At 47.8% G+C, this 20489-nt stretch overlaps 2 protein-coding genes across 2 annotated transcripts; both read right to left on the bottom strand.

Annotated features, from left to right (window-relative positions):
• Positions 1 to 503: 503 nt before the first annotated feature.
• LOC118077317 (aquaporin-7-like) lies at positions 504 to 7092 on the bottom strand. Its single transcript, XM_060280385.1, has 6 exons — positions 6893 to 7092; positions 4354 to 4480; positions 3581 to 3718; positions 3188 to 3306; positions 2233 to 2450; positions 504 to 1002 (listed from the first exon to the last, which is right to left on the bottom strand). Exons 1-6 carry the CDS (start codon positions 6980 to 6982, stop codon positions 837 to 839), a joined length of 858 nt encoding a protein of 285 aa, XP_060136368.1. The 5' UTR covers positions 6983 to 7092; the 3' UTR covers positions 504 to 836.
• A 7806-nt stretch (positions 7093 to 14898) lies between these two features.
• On the bottom strand, positions 14899 to 18049 carry LOC132592813 (nucleolar protein 6-like). The gene is made up of 2 exons (XM_060280388.1): positions 17660 to 18049; positions 14899 to 15248 (listed from the first exon to the last, which is right to left on the bottom strand). The coding sequence occupies exons 1-2, from the start codon at positions 17738 to 17740 to the stop codon at positions 15099 to 15101; spliced, it is 231 nt and encodes a 76-aa protein (XP_060136371.1). The 5' UTR covers positions 17741 to 18049; the 3' UTR covers positions 14899 to 15098.
• Between the last annotated feature and the right edge of the window lie 2440 nt (positions 18050 to 20489).

Genomic DNA, 20489 nt, shown 5'->3' with positions numbered 1-20489 from the left:
TGCGCAGACGGCATCCAGCAACACCTGGGAGGTGCTGCGTTCCCAAACTCTGCCTTGGGATGAGATTTCCATACAATCAGAATTGTAGAGTTGGAAGGGACCCAAGGGTCATCTAGTCCAACCCCCTACAATGCCAGAATCTCACCTAAAGCATCCATGACACAGGGACAACCAACCTCCAAGGAAGGAGAGCTTGCAACCTCCCAGGTTTTGAAGAAATTGAATTTGTTTGAAGAGTTAAATGGTAGTCACAGGAAGAGGGTTTTTCTGTGTCTTACGGCAGTCAGGGAGCAGCCAGATGCAGCCAGGAGTCTTATGCCTGATTGTACGTCATAGCCAAGCCTAGAAATTCTCCTGCATCTTTCCACAATTGTTGCACATAGTTCACAAATTGCACCTGTCTAATTGCGTGTACCCGTGTGGGGTGGTTGGGGCTACTTCTGTCTACAAGGAAAACGTTGGGTCACCCGGTCTATAACAACTGAAATAACACCCAGTCTATAATAACCGAAAGTACTGAAGTGATGGTGTATTTTTCAAGGGCAGTGTCTCACAGCGCACCCCTTGAGCATCCTTGCCTAAAGAGATTTCAGTAAGGCTCTTACATAAGCAATGAGATGCAGCTCACTAGCAGCAGCTGAGTGAGAAGAGCACAGGGCAGGAATGAACTTATACCTTCCAGCCTTGCCCTGTTCCCCCCCCCCCAAAAAGTGCACTCTGTTTATTAGCTAAATACATAGATTGATGCCTGCTTGCACGCTCTTGGGCACTGTGGTCATAGCAGATAGCTGTCTGCTATGGAGCTGTCCAGCATCCGGTGGACGGGAGTCCAGATTTCACAGACTCTGCTCAATGGTCTCTTCGCCCTTGCAGTCTGGCTTCCTGCTCCCATCCAGCCGAGGGCGATTGTGAAAGTCAATGAAGATGTTGTAGATGAAAATTCCAAAGAGGCTTCCCAACATCGGTGCGACTATTGGGACCCACCACCAATGATTTGATGCCCTGGGGGGGGGGGAGAAAAGCTGGTTTTATTCGGTTCTAGGAGAAGCCAAGAGCAGAAATTGAGCTCAGCTCCTTCTTTGACAGCACAACTGCGGCCCTCGTGGGTCTTTGTCGACCTGGTGGCAGTATTCAAAAGGATCTGGTCCTTTTGATGGGCAAGCCGTGACCCTCTTGTTGCTGGGTGGTGACTACAGGTGACAACCATTTTGAGCAGAGGTTCCCTTCCTGACCCCCATGGGTGTCCTGCCCCATATTGGGGCCGCTTCCAGGTCAGCAGCAGCGTGTGTGTGTGCGTGATTGTGCATCCATCGGACCCACACAAAATGGTTTCTGCATGTATCTTCCCCATCCCTGAACTGGACCACCCATTGCCTGTACTGCCCCTCAGTTACATCCATCACAACTCAGCCATCCTTTAACGCAAGGGTGGCCCCTCCAGAGGTTGTTGGAGTGCAACTCCCATCATCCCTGGCTGAGCTGTCTTCAAGGGCCGCCCCAAGTAAAACGTGTCACAGCAATCCAGTCTGGAAGTTACCAGAGCATGGAGCGCAATGGCCAAGGCATAGCTGCCCCAAAGGGGTTCCAGCTGAGCTAGGGGAACGGAAGGGGGCTCCTTGCCATCAAGACCACCTGAGCCTCCGCTGACAGTGTTGAATCTAGCTGTACCCCCAAGCTGCTCCTTCGGGGGGGGGGGGGAGAGAGTGCAACCTCGTCCAGATCTGGCAGTCTCCCACTCTGCATCCCCAATTACACAAAACAGGATTCTGATTCAATTTATTGGCCCATCCTGCTTCCAAGGACTGCATCAAGTTCAGGAGGCCTGTTTCCACCTTTTTTATACTTTCATTTTGTACTTTTAAAAGGGGGAAATCCTAGGTACACCACCTAGAATTCCTTGGAGAGGAGGTAGGGTGCACATCAAAAGCACCCTTTGTACATTTACTCCAGTCCTTAAGAAATGTGATAGCTCAATAAATGACCTAACCTTTGAAATTTCACCTAATGTAGGGAGAGGAGGTTCAGACCTACTTTTGCATCCACAAGAGCTACCAATCAATTTGTTTCAATTAATCAATATTTAAGTAAGTGGTTGTTGCCCACCCTGCACCTGACGGGCAGAGCGAACCAGGAATAATAAGAAAAAAGGTTCAGTAATCAGACTTAATCAATCCATGCAATAAAGGGTCCCTTCCAACTCCTACGATTCTATGGTAGAGAAAAGGCACTCACTTGAAGACATCCAGCCCCCATCCAGCAATGGCTGTGAAGATCCTCGGTGGCAAGTCTCTGGAAGGGTTGATGGCGTAGCCTGTGTTCATCCCCAAGGACATGCCGATGACCGCAACCAGAAGCCCAATACTCAAGGCATGGGTGCCTGGAAGAGCACCTGCATTGTTCAGGTCGTTGATGGCGAGGATTCCGATCAATAGCACAGTTGTAGTCATGAACTGCGGGGATGAGGCAAGGAAGGAAGGAAGGATGAAAAAAAAAGATGGCAGCCCAGAGGCAGAAGAGGCAACTATGCTATCCTTACCGTTGTGGTGGCACTGGGTAGCCGTTCCGTGATTGGACTTACGGTACTTGTGGAACGGTTCATTAATCCAGTCTGTACAGTATAACGTTTACTGTACATGTCACTTGTTAAGATAGAGTTGTACATTTATCCACTCCATGTTTACAGTATCTCCAGTCCCTGTATTGCACATGGCACCTTAGTATGTTTGTTGTTTGAATGGTTAGTAGCCTATCTCTATTCCAGCTATTATTCTAATAAATTTGGTTTTATACTTACTAGCCCGTTTGTGCCTATCACTATCCACTGCCCCAGTGGATCCTGCCGCCTGAGGCGGTCACCTCACTTTGCCTCATGGCTGGGCCAACCCTGTCTTCACCCCCTGCAGTCTGAAGACTGATTGGGTTCATTTGTCTCTTAAGGAGGAGTCCTGTACGAGGACAATTATTATCTTAGCATTTCAGTGTGGTCCAAGCTCTCCGTTTCTATTATCTAGAAGCTATAGAATGACTCCCTATGAAATAGTTGTGTTTTAACTGCTTTCCCTGATAATCCTACTGTTTTATTCTTTTAGCAAACCACTTTGGGTATGGTTTTTCAAGTACAGTATATAACCAAAAGGATATAACTTTAATGAATTAAATAAGTAAAAGCCAATTCTGGTGCGCCAACCTCATTTATAAAGCCGCCCAAAGTCGACACGTACGGAGACGGGTAGGTGGCAAAGATGTTTGCCGTGCCAGAGGGTCCTCCAACAGTCAGGGTCCCCCCGGTATAATCGATCAGGGCCTCTGAAAGGGAATCAACCAGATTACACAGTTCAACAGCAAAAGCACAAGTTGGAGAGGCTACAAATGGACTTTTAGATCGAAACACTCTGCCCTTCCACGGACCCGCAATGTGTGTGTCTCTCTCTCTCTCTCTCTGTGTGTGTGTGTGTTTATGAGAGATAAGGGTATGTGTGTGTGTCACTGAAACAACCACAAAAAATCAGGGTAGTTCTTCTCTCTCCCCAGCTATTCTAGTGGCTTTGTGAGGGGTTGGGGGTCAAGGGAAATAGCATACCATAATACAGTGCAAACGTCATAGCAGAAGCCAAGAAGGATCCCATGAACTGGCCAATCACATACGCCGGAAGCTTGTACCATGGCAGATTCCCCACGACACAGTTTGCAAATGTAATTGCTGCATTCATGTGAGCACCTTCCAGGGACAAAAGAAATGGTAGGAATATGAGAGTAAATGATGATAATAGTAATAATAGTAGCAATAATAGCATTTGCAAGCCACCCCTTCCGTCTTGCCAATTCTTAGAAGGGCTATCTTTGCAAAAACAACACAACAAAGAGCAATTCTGAGAGCGTTTGCTAAAAAACACAAAACAGGGAAATGCTAAGTGATGGAAAAGCAAAAGGAGACTTTTATCCTTTTTGGCTGTTTTCCTTTTCATTTAGATTAGTTTGCTTTGTATGGTATCGTATGCTGAAAAGTTTCAATAAAAAATAACACAATGGGGGGGGGAATCAAAACAAGCCGGTTCTGAACTTTTATTCCACACCCTCAGCCGCTGGAGGCGAGTATCAGCAAGGTGGTCCTTAGATTATGGAAGTTGTTCTAGGCATCATGGAGTGGGTGTTGGGACCTGCTTCTTAACCCTGAGAACCGTGGTTCTGTGAGTATAGAGATGGCCTCAAGGCTGAATCTGTACGTTTCTAGACATCCGGTATGTGGAAGTTCTCCAGGTCCTAAAGCAATTTATGTCCAGATCTAAACTGATTCAAACTGCATCGCTGATATTAAAAGGAAGATCTGCCAGACACATTTTCTACCAGACTCACCTGAGATTCCACCAGCTACGTGGATTCCTAACATGACACCGAATCCAAATCCCAGATTGATGCTCAGAAACTGCCCATAGCTATTCCTTCCTAGTACCACCTGGGCAACAGAGCCCTGTCCAATAACCTGTGTGGGGGGGGGAGGGGGAAGAAGAGAGACCCCCTATGTGTCAAGGTATCCATCATCATGGTAGCAGGACAACATCACCTGTGCAAAGATCGCCTGTGTCAAAGCGAACCCACATGTGCAGGTCATTGTAATGCCACTATCCTTGTCTAATCCCAAAGTGTCTAGTACTGAATTTAATCGAGATGATAATGGATTAAACAGCCCTTGGAATAATAATACTGGTTGCGTTCGCTTCATGTTGCAGATTTTCGGGTTGCGAACGGGGCAAACCTGGAAGTGTATACTTCTGGGTTTTGCCGCATATGTGATCTGCGTGCTTCGCACATGCATAGAAGCGCTCTATCAGGCTTCGCGCATGCGCAGTAGCGACACTCTACTTACGGACTTTTCGGGGTGCAAACGGCACAGAGGTACCACTGTATTTTCTTTCCAGATTGTAATGCCACTATCCCTGTCTAATCCCAAAGTGTCTAATACTGAATGTAATAGCGATGGTAATGGATTAAACAGCCCTTGGGATAATAATACTATATTTTTAGCCGGTTAGATGCTTAAAAAAATAAAAATAGTATTGCATGAGCTGTTCTTGAAGAAATGTTCCTCATTAAGTTGGGCGCAACGGTGCTTTTATCAGATGCTTCCTCCAAATCATGAGACAATGGGTTCCAATCCATAACCAATTAATACAATCAGATACCTAATGCAAACTGAAGTTCAGAACAAAATGTCCTCCCCCGTTTTCTCCCACAATATCATCTTTGAGTCGGGTTGTTGTTTGCTACTCCAAATATACTGTTGAGCATATGAAAGGTTTGCTGATCTTCAGGTGGATCACTAAACGGGGTTTATGAGCAGCGCTCAGGTCGTGGGTCACAGCAGGTGTGTGAGAAACACTGATCCTTCGTGTCCAGAACAAGGGATGGAGATGACCATTGTTGACTGTGTATGCCTTTAAAGCAGCTCTGACGCCTATCCTTTCCCTCAAAGAATTCTGGGCCCTGTAGTTTGCCCCTCACAAAGGGAAAGTTCCCAGCAACCTTTAACACACTACGGTATCCAGAATTCTTTGAGCGGAGGGCAATGTTCTTTGAACGTGCTTTAAAGATATAGTTCAGGGGTGGCCAACTTCCAAGATCTACTCAGGGCCGTCTTAAGGTCATCGGGCGCCCTGGTGCAGGGATCCCTTGGGCGCCACCCCACTCTAAAAAAAGAGGAAAACTCTTACCTGGTGTGCCGGGCGGCGGGAGCCTCACGGCGGCCCCCGCACCTCACAGCAGGGCCGCGCTGTGCCGGAGGCCGCCTGCCTGCCTGTCCGATGCCGCCAGATTGAGTGGGGGAGGGGGCGCCACTGCTCCGCGCAGCCTTCCTCCCTTCTCCCAGCAGAGCGGGGTGCCTGGGCAGGCCGGGCCACGCCGGGTTCCTTCCCGCCAACAGGGCGCTGCGTTTCATTGGTAGAGGTGCTGTCATGTGGCGTCACCTCTACCAATGAATCGCAGCGCCGGGGTGAGGGATGACCCTGGCGCTGCAGAGCGGAACAGGGTCCTAGTGCCCCTGTTCCGCTCGCTTCCCTCCCTGCTCTCGCGGAGCGGCTGGTGGAGGGAAAAGGGAGGCCACCGCGAAGCTCCCCCACTTGCTGGGGCGCCCCTCAGCGCCCCCTGATCGCCCAGGCGCCGTGGTGCATTGTGCCACTAGAGTCAATGGGCGAGCCGGGCCTGGATCTACTCATAGAGTTAAAAACTGGCAGTAATCTACCCACTTTTGGGGGATTGAAGTCAAAGTTGTTGAGCTTTTTTTTAGGAAGGAAAGCCCTGTTTTCTGGGGTTCACATAAAAGTTGTTGAGCTTCTTTAGGAAGGAGGAAAGCAACACTGAGCTTTTTTTTAGGAAGGAAAGCCCTGTTTTTGGTGGTTCAGGTCATTTTAGGGGTGCAGGGCAAAGGTGTTGATTTTTTTTTTAGGGAAGCCAAAGTTTTTTAGCTTCTTTGGGGGGGAGCCACTGATCTACCGGTGATCTACCACAGACATCCAGTGATCTATCGGTAGATCACGATCTACCTGTTGGACATGCCTAATATAGTTGGCACACACAACACTGCAGTGTTCAGAAGAGCCCCGAGGCAGGATCAGACCTAACAGTTGCATTTTTGCACACATACTGACAGACTGGAGAATCATATCTCAAAATTTAGATATGTTCCCCTTTTGAGGGATGCCTGTTTTGGTTCCGCTATTGATCTGCAAACTTGATCAATTCTGCTTCTGATGCAGACTGGCTCCCCTTCCTGCCTCCTTCCTCATCCACACACATCACTTTTTCAGGAACAAGAAGGAGGTGTGTGCATGCCCCAGCCTTTGCCACCCCCTCCCCCTCTTCAAATGACCCCTGCACCCTCCACCCCTGTCCTGCTCACCATCAGGATGAAGGTGGACAGAGCCTCTGCCAGTCCCTGCCGGATGGTTTCATTTCGGATCGTCAGCCAGCCGATGACTTTCTTCAGCATCTTGGTCGCCGACAGGCAGGAGATTCAGTCCCTGTTGGGAAGGCAGATGTCATAACTCCTTGTGGCACACTCTGAAGTGAGCCAGTGTCCTCCCCTTCGCAGCCTGTCTCCACCTGACACCTCTGACTGAAGCCTGGTTAAAGGGTAACAAGGCAATTAAGCAGTAGCCTGACCTGCAACCTGTTCTCTCCACCCTTCCTTCCTTCCTTCTTGCATAAAATTGTAGAGTTAGAAGAAACCACAAGGGTCATCCAGTGCAGAGAACATTTGCTGGACGTGGGGCTCAAACCCACAGCCCTGAGATTAAGAGTCTTGCGCTCTGCTGACTGAGCTATCCCAGCTATGTATCCTCATTGCCCCATGAACCACAGAAGCAATTTATCATCTCTGCCTGGTGACATCAGCTGCGCTTGGAAGGCAAACAGACCTGCCTTAAGGGAAGCCCGCATGCAAAGGGTCAAAGATGAAACCCAAGAAAAGAGAAAAGGACCTGGAGGTATTATAAAATAGATTGAGGGAGCTTTCAAAGATTAAAGGTATTAAATTGGGTGCAAAAGAATTTAAGTTAAAGGCCTTTGCAGATGATCTGGTTTTAACTTTAGAAACTCCCGGCAAAAGTGTTGCAGAAGCATTAGAAGAAATTGAGAGATTTGGACAGATGGCAGGATTCAAATTGAATAGAAATAAAACAATAAGGTGACGGACTCCTCTAGTCCAGCGTTTCTCAACCGCTGTTCCGCGGCACACTAGTGTGCCGCGAGACGCTGGCTGGTGTGCGGCGACGTGCGGCGACGAGAAGGGCGATTTGCATTGTCACCCGCCGGAAAGCAATATTTCTCCTCCTCTTTCCCAAAGCTCAGTGCAAACGAGCCTGGCGGCCGCCAACACACAGCACTAACCCGCCAGAAAGCAATATTTGGCAAGTGTTTCTTACAGTCATAATTATAATATAGGGCGGCACAGAGTTAAATTTTTTAACTTTTTTAATGGTGGTGTGCCTCGTGATTTTTTTCACGGAACAAGTGTGCCGTGGCCCAAAAAAGGTTGAGAAACACTGCTCTAGTCCAGCATCCTGTTCTCACAGTGGCTGATAAAATTCCTCTTCTGGAAAGCCCACCGACAAGACGTGAGCGCAACAGTCCTCTGCACACCTGCGACTCCCAGCTAGCAGACCCTGGTAGCTTTGTCTTCCATGAATTTATCTAAACTTCTTTTAAAGCCATCTCAGACCCTCAAGTGTCCCTGTTTACCAGGGACAATCCCAGATTTGCAAAAGCATTCCCAGATTCTGATTCGATCCCGGAATGTGCTGCTTTTCCTTAGGACGTCCCTATTTTCCTTGGAGAACTGTTGGAGGGTATGGAGTTATGCGACGCCCGAGCCAAGGAGATAAGTAATTATGCAACTTTTAGAATGCATCTGAAGACAGCCTGGTATGGGGAAGTTTTTTTTAAAAAATGTTCAATGTTTTCTGTTTTTATATGTTAGAAGCCGCCCAGAGTGGCTGCTGCAATCTAGTCAGATGGGTGGGGTGTAAATAATAAAATTTATATTGTTATGGAATAGCACGTCCCTATTTTCATAGGAGAAATGGTGGAGGGTATGCCATCCAAGTTGGCGACCCGTCAACAGCTGAGTCTGAGAAACGTTTTCTCATTCTGCATATGAAAGAATACCATTTGCCCATCTAATACCATCTAATATCCCTGGCAGATGTGTGTGGTGTAGTGTAGAGCCAGTGTGGTGTAGTGGTTAAGAGCGGTGGACTCGTAATCTGGGGGACCGGGTTCGCGCCTCCGCTCCTCCACATGCAGCTGCTGGGTGACCTTGGGCTAGTCACACTTCTCTGAAGTCTCTCAGCCCCACTCACCTCACAGAGTGTTTGTTGTGGGAGAGGAAGGGAAAGGAGAATGCTAGCCGCTTTGAGACTCCTTCGGGTAGTGAGAAAGCAGGATATCAAATCCAAACTCTTCTTCTTCTCCATGGTCTCAGGCAGAGAAAAGGACACCAGGGACTGGGAACTTGGAGCCTTCTCATGCAAAGCGCCCACTTTGCCAATGAACTGTGTCCTGAAGATGACCTGGTTCTGTAGGTCGGTAGCAGAGCACCTGCTTACATGCAGGTGGTCCAAGCTTCCATCCCTGCGATTCCTGGGTAAGGTTAGGCAAGACTCCTGCCGCAAAAGCTGCTACCAGCATCAAAACTCAACTGGCATGACTTGGCACCGTTTCTCATGTTCGCTGAGCATGCTTCTGGGTTGACCCCTCCCATTGCACATGAGCTGTTCACAGCCCGTTTTTCTGTGTGGGCTTTTGGTGCATTGATTTCCGCACCTTCACAATTTTAGAGCGTTTTCTGGAGCTTGCCATCCCCCCCAGAGTGTGGAGCTTTTTGGAATGTACCGTGAGTGTATCTCAGACGCACGCCACACCCTGCTGCATTTTTCCGTCCTGGGCACGCATGCAGGTGTGTGCTCAGAACCACAAGACCCATGAGACCTAGGCCTAAGAACATCATGAGAGCCTGCTGGATCAAGCCAATGGCCCATCTAGTCCAGCTGTCTGTGGGAAACCCGCGGAAACCTGCAAGCAGGATTCAGCCACAAGAGCCCTCTTCCCTCTAGAGGTTTCCAGCTACTTATACTCAAAGGGACTGCTGCCTCCAGCCAGGGCCAAATTAAGAAGAAGAAGAAGAAGAAGAAGAAGAAGAAGAAGAAGAAGAAGAAGAAGAAGAAGAAGAAGAAGAAGAAGAAGAAGAAGAAGAAGAAGAAGAGATAGTAGTTTGGATTTGATATCCGGCTTTATCACTACCCTAAGGATTCTCAAAGCGGCTAACAATCTCCTTTCCCTTCCTCCCCCACAACAGACACTCTGTGAGGTGAGAGACTTAAGAGAAGTGTGACTAGCCCAAGGTCACCCAGCAGAGGAGGAGGAGGAGCGGAGACGCGAACCCGGTTCCCCAGATTACGAGTCTGCCGCTCTAAACCACTACACCACACTGGCTCTACAAATTAAGACCTTTGTAGTCCCTAAGCACTTAAAAAAAATGGTGCCCCCATACAGATCAAATTGAAAACATAAGTAACAATAAACCGTGAAATGACGCCTTATTTTTTTGAAACGAAACAAAACGTAGAGTAGGATGGAAAATGATGTTTGTTTCTGTATACTTCCACTATTTGTATTTGAAAAATTCCCTCCTGCTTTTTTCTAATTGCAAAGCCTTCAATCAGATGCTCAAAACTAATCTATAGTTTGTGGAGATAGGCCGGCTGGCCGGTCTTATTGCAGAGTTGTTCTGTTGGGATTTTGGAAATATACGCTCAGCAATTTGTGACCATTAATGTTAAAAATCCAACAATGGGAAATTTGTGGCAGCCCCCTTGATGCCCATAGCATGTGCTTCTTTTGCAGAGCCCTGGGTTAAACTAGGATAAAAGCCAGTGAACATTAATACCTTTTTTTTTTCTGGAGTTGGGGTTCGGTTGCTTTTCTGGTCCCCACATGGCATTTCATGGGTGGAGCTCAATTTTTCAAGACAGGGAGCTGCCAAATGACCCCCCCCCCCAGTCCTGCAAACAAAACCAACTGCCCCCATTTCCTCATTGCCTCTTCCACTGAGATGGTATTAAAGCTGTCAGGAAACGCAGGCCGAAAAAGCGAGACGGGCAATTAAGGCATGCCACGGCAAACCTCGCTCATTGTGAGAGGAACGAAGGGGCTGTCGAGGCAATGTTTGCCCGGAGATCTCAAAGCCTTCTGGAGGAGAACGGCGGCATTTCCTGCTTGAGTTGACCTCCAAAGATGATTTGCTTTTCACATGTTTAGCTCTTAATTAGCAAGAGAGTAAGGGTGTAGTAGTCAAATGCTAGCAGGATTTCTTTGTAATCTCCTGTTCCCTTTCTTCAGTGTGATATGCAAGACATCGTATTGATGGTTTAGTAATGGGCTTACTGGTCTTGCACACCTGCCAGTTGTTCTCACAGGCTGGGTGGCTCCAAGGAGGGATCGGCAAGGATCAGGGTGTCTCCTGTTATGCAAATGTAAGGCGCTAGTACACTTGGAATACTCTGCCTGGTTCTGGTTGCCTCGTCCCAAAAAGGATATTGAGAAAAGTTCCTAAAAAGGCAGCCAATGGTTTATAGAAAGTGGATTTGTTGAGTGTTATCATGGAGTGGGTGTGTTGAATAATTTTTTTATATACTGCTGACAGATGAAAAATCTTTTTTCTGCCATTCTCCCCCCCCCCCTTCTCTTTTCTCTTTATCCTTTCCCTATATTGCTTTCTCTCTCTCCTTTTCTGGCCCATGTTTTAATTTAGATTAGCTTTCCAGCTTTGGATAAAAAGGGTACTGGGTATTAACTTTTGTATTCCTTTTGTGCGAATGTTAATGAAATGTATTCAAAAAGAGAGAGAAAAAGGCAACCGACCTGATCGATGAGAAGGAACAACTTCCCTCCGGGGAAGAGCTTCAGCATTGGGGAGTTTTTAGTTTAGAGAAAATGCGAGTAAGGGGTGACATTCAGTTTTTACCCCCCGCTGCAATTGTGGGTTGTAGAATGCAAAGTGCTTTCCACAGCCTCGTGAAAGAGAGCGGTCAGCCTTCTTACTGTCTTCACACTGCAGGTGGCCTGAGGCAGAGATACCCAAGGCCACCGGCTGAGATCTTGGCACAGGTGAGATCTGAACTAGGCTCGCTTTTGTCAACCTGGTGCCCTCCAATGTTTTGGATTACAACTCCCATCCATAGCTGCCAAGATATCCCTTTTTAAAAGGGATTTTCCATTATGCTGAATAGGCTTCCTCGCGAGAAAAGGGAAAACTTGGCAGCTATGCTCCCATCAGCTATTGGGTTACAACTCCTAGGTGCCAGCCTAGTTTGGATCTTCCAGTGCCTATTTTGCCACCTGCGGTTCCCAAGAGTCTTTTCTTTGTTTTCCAGATTCTTCCAGACATCCCAGAGAAGCGTCACCTCCCAAGCGGAAGCCTTTTCCTGCTCCCGGTGCACTGCAGGCATTAAAAAGTTTATAAGCGTTAATAAGAGTTATATTTGGAAGGGTTTATCAAGTTTCTGTTTGCACTCAGGGCATATTTAAACCAGGCACCGTCTTGTTTTACTGGGAAGGAGGGGGCTTAAAGAGCACGATCCTGGCCACGCTTTTCTGCACAAGGCAAAAGGAGACTTCACGACACAGGATTGGGTGACTGTGTGCTCAATCAGCAGCAACATTAGGAGTTATGTTGATGCATCGATGCAGCAAAAATATCCAGGGCAGGTTGTGTGTGAATGCAGGACGGAGGAACCTCAGACGCAGGGACTGAATGCGGCCCTGCAAGCCTCTCTGCCTGGCCCTCATAACTCTTTCCAGGCTCTACACCCATCGCCAGCTGTTTTCTTCCTGGGTGAAATGCGTCCTTGAACACCACTCCTGCTTCTTGTTTGCCTAGATCAGGGGTGGCCAACTCCCAAGAGACTGCGATCTACTCACATAGTTCAAAACTGGCAGTGATCTACCCCCTTTTGCGGGGTTCAGGTCAAAGTTGAGCTAAAAAAACCCTGTTTTTTAGGGGTTCAGGTCAAAGTTGTTGAGATTTTTTTAGGGGTAAGGAAAACCCTGTTTTTAGGGGTGATGGAGAAAGTTGTTGAGCTTTTTTTTAGGGGAGCCAAAGTTGATGAGTTTCTTTGGGGGGAGCCAGTGATCTACTGGTGATCTACCACAGACGTCCAGTAATCTACCTATAGATCACGATCTACCTGTTGGACGTGCCTGGCCTAGATCATAGAATCATAGAGTTTGAAGAGACCGCAAGGGCCATCCAGTCCAACCCCCTGCCAAGCAGGAAACACCATCAAATCATTCCTGACAGATGGCTGTCAAGCCTCTGCTTAAAGACCTCCAAAGAAGGAGACTCCACCACACTCCTTGGTAGCAAATTCCACTGCCGAACAGCTCTTACTGTCAGGAAGTTCTTCCTAATGTTTAGGTGGAATGTTCTTTCTCGTAGTTTGAATCCATTGCTCCGTGTCCGCTTCTCTGGAGCAGCAGAAAACAATCTTTCTCCCTCCTCTATATGACATCCTTTTATATATTTGAACATGGCTATCATATCACCCCTTAACCTTCTCTTCTCCAGGCTAAACATACCCAGCTCCCTAAGCCGTTCCTCATAAGGCATCGTTTCCAGGCCCTTGACCATTTTGGTTGTCCTCCTCTGGACACGTTCCAACTTGTCAGTATCCTTCTTGAACTGTGGTGCCCAGAACTGGACACAGTACTCCAGGTGAGGTCTGACCAGAGCAGAATACAGTGGTACTATTACTTCCCTAGATCTAGATGCTATACTCCTATTGATGCAGCCCAGAATTGCATTGGCTTTTTAGGCTGCTGCATCACACTGCTGACTCATGATCAGAGTTTCCCCAGCTTGGGTCTCCAGCTGTTTTGGGACTACAATTCCCATTACCCCTGACCACAGGTCCTGCAAGCTAGGGGGTGATGGGAGTTGTAGTCCAAAAAGAGCCAGAGACCCACGTTTGGGTGGAAGGGCAGAGATGGGAGGGTGCAAGTGTAGAAACTAGGCAAGATTTGCATTTGTTCCTCCGCCCACTTGTGTCTCTGGCCCCGCCCATGAGGGGCATGTGGCCACCCAGAAGGTTGCCCAGAATGGAGGGGGTGTGGCCCTTGGGCTTAAAAAAGCTTCCCCACCCCTGCCTTGCCAAAATAACTGAGGGCACGGCAACTAGACTGGGGCAAATGGGCTGCAGGGAGGCTTTGCGTGGCAAGGTGGGGACGGGACAGGAAGAGAACACCTGGGAGAATCCTCATAGTGACCCACAGGGACAAGAGTTGAAAGGGAACCCCAAGGGTCCTCTAGTCCAACCCCCTGAAATGCAGGAATGACAACTAAAGTATCCGTGATAAATGGCCATCCAACTTTTCAACCTCCAAGGAAGGAGAGTCGACCACCTTCTGAGTTGGCCTGTTCTACCGTTGAACAGCTCTAAAAGTTCTTCCTGATGTTTAATCAGAATCTAGCCTCCACAGCAGGAGAAAACAAGCTTGCCCCATCTTCTGTGTGACAGTCCTTAAGATATCTGGAGATGGCTCTCGTGTCACCTCTCTGTCTTCTCTTTTCCAAGCTAAGCATAGCCAACTCCTAATTTCTACTCATTCTCTGCTAACGCAGTGGTGGAACCGCAAAGCATTAACTGATGTTGCAACTGCAGCATGTTGCAAAAATATCAACCACAAGGCTGCAATGTGAGTGTGCTGTGGCTCCTATCCAGAGCTTGGGTTTGTTTGTTTGTTTTATGAATTAACACCAGCACAAAATTCCGAATATTGAAAGCCTCGGTGTCTATTTTAAAAGTGGGAGAGAGGTTTCTAGTCCTTAGGGCTGTGAATATGGCTTTCAAGGTGGACAGATAACAGGAGGGAGCTCTAGAGAGCATGCAGAGGTGGCTGATCTGGAAAATCTGAATGAAGAAGGCAAAACGAACTTTGCAAAAATAAGTACAAGTGCATTTGCATGATTTCTGCAGACTAAAGGGCTGCGACACGGAAGATGGAAGAGCTTGCTTTCAGATATTCTTCAGCTGTGAAGCCTGCACTGCAGGGGGCTGGCCTAGATGACCCTTGGAGACCCTTCCAATTCTATGATTCTCAGGTATAAGCACCCTGAATCTATTTATTGACTGGGAGAGAAGACACTCCTCTAGAGAGTTCTGTATGTGCTAACTCAAGAGTAAAATAAGCTTTGGAGAAAACAGCATTTCACACCTTGGCGGTTTTATGAGGGAGTGGTGTTTTAATTAGAATTCCACTAGACAAATAAAGACTTGAGCAAATAGACAAATAAATGTTCCAATTATTTCCTTGGCCTCGAAAGGTGGCGGGAAGAGGATTTAATAAGAGTTTCTACAATAGCAGGGTCCTTTATTAGGAAGGTCAGGTTTCTCTAAACTGGATGAGTCTCTAGGAGGAAACAGGATCGAGAGAAGTTTGTATGTAGTAAAAATACTTTTCTTATAAGACAGTTCTAAGTGGGAAAAGTCATGGGTGAGAACACACCCTGGGCAACACTTTATACACGCAGCACAAAGTTCCAAAAGATTCTAAATGGACCATTTCTCTGTACGAGCCTCTACTGACGTGACCAATCCTTCCCCCAAAATCTTGAAGTCTTCCAAAATGGCCTCCACATTGGGAACTGTCAGAGGCTCAGGGGCGAGGGCGGACATCATTCTTCCTTTCATGCTCAGCGCCTGTGACGGAAAGAACAGATATAATAAGCAACTGAGTTCAGACCGCAGCTCTACTCAAGCATTGTACCAAATCCAGGTTTAGAACCCAAAATCTGAACTGAGGTTCTGAACAGGTAGACAAACCATGGTTTGCGGCTCGCCTGTCTGGTTTCATCATCCATCTGCTCAGCATTTCTACGTCTTAAGAATGTCGGGCACACGGGCGCGTGGTGCGTAGATCGCTCCGGTACCCCCGCCCCGTTTCTTGCTGCGGCTGGTGGGTGGATGCTGTGCACCGCACGGCGCCCCCCTGGCAGCCCGGCGCCCTGGCACCCCTCGCCACCCAGCCTTCCCCTAGAGCCGGCCCTGATTTCTACTTCCGTGCTATAAGAGCCTCCAGAGGTGCAGAGAGTGTGGTTTTCCCATTTAGGTATCGCAACAAACCATGGTTTCCAAACCACCGCCTTTTCAGTGGTGACACCCAGTATTTGGAATTTCTTCCTCAAACCAACTTGCATAGAGCTGATCTTTACCTTTACAATGCCAGGTTATTATTATTTATTTATTTATTTATTTATTTATACCCCACCCATCTGGCTGGGTTTCCCCCGCCACTCTGGGCGGCTTCCAACAAATACCAAAATACATTAAAATATCACAGATTAAAAACTTCCCTAAACAGGGCTGCCTTTAGGTGTTTTCTAAATGTCAGGTAGTTGTTTATCTCCTTGACTTCCAATGGGAGGGTGTTTCACAGGGCAGGCGCCACTACCGAAAAGGCCCTCTGCGCTGGATCTCAGTGTCCGGGCTGAACGATGGGGGTGGAGACGCTCCTTCAGGTATACAGGACCGAGGTTGTAAAGGTAAGTTAAAAATACCTCTTTTTTTCTTTTCTTTTTTACTTATCTGGCCAATTTAAGACGGTCTGATACTGTTTCTATCTTACTGGTATAGATTCCATGCTTTGCAATAAATAATCTGTTGCTTTAGCGGGAAAACTGCCCTAAAACTTTCCTATTACTCTGGAAGAGTGAGGAAGAAACCTTTGCTAAGTGATATGGTTTGCTAAACCGTACTCGGGTTTCTCCTTTAACCATGGTTTGGGCATGATGCTTGAATTGAGCCCCACTCCCTAGGCCTTGCTAGCCTCCAAAACTGAAAGCCAGCCTGAGCCATTTGAGCAGAATCTGTCGGCCAACAGGACCCCAACTGATGCACAAAATGCATATACACAACAGCACAGGGGCAGCCAGGGTGGTGCCCCTCCACCATGAGGGCTAGGAACTTATTTTGCTAGTAAAAAAGGATGGGGGTGGGGAAAAGGATGCTTGATTATTCAGCCGACTCTCATCAGATTTCATGCTAGAGGCTCTGTTCTGCAACCAGTTGGGCATGCCAAGCCATGCAAATTCCAACACCCTCCGACTCTCTTATCCACATGAGCAGTTGCAGTTCCAAAGGAGCAGCCATGTAGATTTATTTATCCTTTGGCTGAAAGCCAGGAGTTCCCCACCCTCTGCTCAAGTCACCTTTCCCTCCAGCTACCATACATCTTGCACTTCCAAAGTGGCTTCTTATCTGGGATCGCTGCCAAGCCCTTCATCAATCAGCTCTGGCCTTTCTTGTCCCTCATCTTCTTTTGCACCTGCTCGCTCTCTCTCTCTCTCTCTCTCTCTCTCTCTCTCTCTCTCTCTCTCTCTCTCTCTATCTTCTAGCTGTCTCCTCATCTATCCCCCCCTTAGATCCTTTCTCCCCTCCAACCCAAAAGGTCTCTGTACCTTTCGCCATGTCGCTTGCCGAAACAGCAGCCCCTCGCTCATCGGCCAAGATTCCCCTTCTCTCTGCAAGCCTCTCCCTGAGCCATCCCTCCCTGTGTCACTTAACATCAGCTCTAAGCATTCTGGCAGGCAGAACGCTCTCCTGCCACCTCTATTTGCTGCCCAGCGCCTTGTACACAGAGGGCCCTGTGCAATTGCGACCAGGGCTGCTGCTGGGGTTGTTTGCGCCCTAGGCGAGATCACCTTCTGGCACCACCCCCCCCCCAATTTCCCAGAGTTGTTGACCTTTTTTAGAAAAAATAAAAGTGGAATAAAAAATAGAAAAAAGAGAAAAGAGAAAAAATAGGAAATAGGAAATAGGAAAAAATAAAAAAGTAGGAAATAAAGAGAGAGAGTTCCTTGGCTGAAAGGCGGGCTGAAAGGTGGCCTCAGCGCCTCCGGAGAGCGGCCTGAAGCCGCTCAACAGCTGAGGGCGTGGAGGATGCAGCCCCAGGCAGCACCGGGGGACGGGCAGGCTGGCCAGCGCCCCCTCCATTTTGGTGCCCTAGGCAGCTGCCTAGTTCGCCTTAATGGACGCGCCGGCCCTGATTGCGACCTAGAAGCCAGGTTACAAAAATGCACATGGTCCAAATCCTAGGGTTCAGACCGCCTCACCTTGAAAGGCTGTGGCTCGAAGGCCGGAGGCTTCCAGAGGACTCCTATCACCTCTCCTCCATGCTTGTCGTAGAAAAACATCGCCAGGTCACTGAAGGCCTCCTGGAAAGGAGAGAGGTTTAGAAGAGACCAGGGTTAAGCTGGCTGTTTTGGAAGGACAACATTGATCCAAACCTGCATTGATACAGAGGTGCCAAACGAACACTTCTGCAAAAATTGCATGGTTAGAACATATCACAAATGTTTATGTCACAAACAGAACAATCCAAACTACGATAAGGTGTAGAAAGAGGACTCTGAGAGCAACAAATTTAAAACTTGAACCAAGCGTCACCGGTTCCAATTATTCCCAGGGATTCTCAATGCAGACGCGATGTCCTCAAAGCCATTCCACCTCGCAGCATCTTAGGTTATGTAATGTTATTTGTTCCTGTGATATTACCAGGTTGGGTTTAACCAAGAAGAAATAAAAAGGTATTTATGTGATTTATTCCAGATCTTCGGTATGTTGATTATTTCTGGCATTTGCAAGTTTAACACCTGGTCTGTGATATGCAGATTGCAGGGAAACTCAAAAAATAAGGCGCTCAAAGGCGAGGGTTGTTGTGAGAAACAGCGGAGGAATGCGTTCCTGCCCCAGGGGGAGACTGAGGCCGCGCAGCAGCCTGAAGCTCATAAACGATTGGCTCCTTCGTCACATTTTGGCTAGGGAGAAAACCGAGAGGAGGGTCAGAGTGACAGATGGAGATTGGGCGAAGCTTGCCAATACATTCCTGTAAGGGGAAATGCTTTCACATAAGACTTAAGTTGGGCTCGTCTTGCCCCATCAGCCGTTGCAAATAAACAAATGACTCTAAAACGGTTTAGAACGGAGCAGAGCCTCAACACCACCTACCCATATATATGCCCAACGCCCATCAAGGTCACACACAGGTCAATCTTTATGTGCGTTGAGACCCACCCTCGACATAAAGCTAATGCATCAATGCATGGACAAAATGAAGCTCAGCTCGTGTTGAATTCTCATGTTTGTTTTAAGGGGGAGGGGGAAGAGGAGGCGAGACCAGTAGCTTCTTTTCCAAGCAGCTCAGCACAGTCCCTGATGTTCCAAGGCCACGTGGAGAGCCCCTCTTGTGTCACAAGGACACCTGGAAAATAGCCGGAAAGCTGACTGCAAATTGCTCGCCTGTTTTGCAACGCTGGCGGGAAACAGATTTCTAGATTAGATTGCTGCGTCTAACGCACCCAAGGGGCTCAGAGACTATGACTGAGATTTCCCCCACCCCACCCCGGATGTTTTGGATTACAGCTCAGCTCCCATCAGTTGTGCAGGGTGGGGCATGTGGGAATTGTAACCCAAAACGTTTGGATGGCACCAGGCTGGGGAAAGCTCCCATAAACCGCCTTCCATATAAATGAATGGGTAACGTTCACTCATAGAATCATAGAACCGTAGAGTCGGAAGGGACACCCCCTCCAACGGTCATCTAGTTCAACCCCCTGCAAAGCAGGAATCTCAACATGCGGTTCCCATCCAATTTGAAACCATACCGGACCCTGCTTAGCTTTGTGAATGCGCTAGCAGATTTATTGCTGCACAAGGACAAGAAGGGGGAACTGAAGCTCTGCCCTCAAAGTATACAACAACCTCCAGACCTTTAGAAGGCATCTCAAGGCAGCCCTGTTTAGGGGAGCTTTTAATGTTTGATGGATTTCTGTATTTTGTTGGAAGCCACCCAGAGTGGCTGGGAGAACACGGCCAGATGGGCGGGGTATAAATAAATAAATAAATAAATAAATAATTATTATTATTATTATTATACAACTGCAGTCGTGTCAAAATCTCACTTCCATCAAACCCCTCTTCTGGGTCCAGCTTTCCTTTTCGTTATTAAATCGTTCCCAGAGTTGGCAAGGTTCGTTTGATACCAAGAAACTGTTGACATTTTCAGCTCTCCCATTGCGAGAATCTGGCGATCTGATGTTTTGAGAAAGGAGGGGGAGGAACTGCTCTTCTCTTCTTCCATCCCTGACTGATTGACTGGTTTCATTTTTACCTTGTAGAGATAAGGTGGCTGAGTGAGCAATGTAACACTCATGCAAGCCAGTGTATTCTATAGTATGTAGCTTTTGTAAATAAATAAAATGAGGTATGCTTCTAACCTCCACAGCAAGCTTCCGCGTGGATCTCTGCTGTTACTGAATGGTGCTCACAATTGCGGTTGTGAGTCCAGGCTATCGGGTCACGCTGAAGGTGCTCCAGTCACTTAGCCTAGGGGCTTGAGACGTGGGGCAGAACCTGGTATATACCCACAGAAACTGAGCCTATAGCACCATCGTCCCGGTTCCTGCCACCAGAGATTAAGCAGGGTTCCTTCTGTTGTAGGAATTACCCCCCCCCCCCAATCTTTCTACACAAAATATAGGTTTACACAGTTCCACAAGCACACCCCTTCTTCACGTAACCTCCTTTCTTTTATGGCCCCCCGTAAATAAGGGCTGGCCGACACTTCGTCCCTCCGGAAGGACGCGCTCGCACTCCCGCTCCTTGTATGGGTAGACCGGATGAATCTACTTTGACAGCTCTATCAGCATGTTTCCCGCGTCTGTTCTCCGTCAATTGGTAGACCGGGTGAATCTATTTTGACAGCTTCCTACGTCCCAAATATACTTCCACCCATCACATACTGGACATTGCAACGTTATAACAACCCCTTTCTACACTTTCCTCAGGTGATTACTAACTGGTTTTTGAAGTTGCCTGTAACCCAAAGTGTTCGAATGTGTTAACCCATTACTGTCAAAGACAGACTGTTTCCCCACATACTGC

The sequence above is a fragment of the Zootoca vivipara genome, chromosome 11 (genome assembly GCF_963506605.1).
Source record: "Zootoca vivipara chromosome 11, rZooViv1.1, whole genome shotgun sequence".
In the NCBI taxonomy this organism is placed as follows: Eukaryota; Metazoa; Chordata; class Lepidosauria; order Squamata; family Lacertidae; genus Zootoca; species Zootoca vivipara.
This window is presented reverse-complemented; position numbering and strand designations above follow the sequence as displayed.

Coding starts and splice junctions, on each gene's coding strand:
- LOC132592813 (XM_060280388.1), bottom strand. CDS start 17,740: ATGTTTTTCTACGACAAGCATGGAGGAGAGGTGATAGGAGTCCTCTGG. Junction 15,249..17,659: donor TCGAGCCACAGCCTTTCAAG/GTGAGGCGGTCT, acceptor TTTCCGTCACAG/GCGCTGAGCATGAAAGGAAG.
- LOC118077317 (XM_060280385.1), bottom strand. CDS start 6,982: ATGCTGAAGAAAGTCATCGGCTGGCTGACGATCCGAAATGAAACCATC. Junction 4,481..6,892: donor TGTCCACCTTCATCCTGATG/GTGAGCAGGACA, acceptor CCCCCCACACAG/GTTATTGGACAGGGCTCTGT. Junction 1,003..2,232: donor TGGGGGCTGGATGTCTTCAA/GTGAGTGCCTTT, acceptor CCCCCCCCCCAG/GGCATCAAATCATTGGTGGT.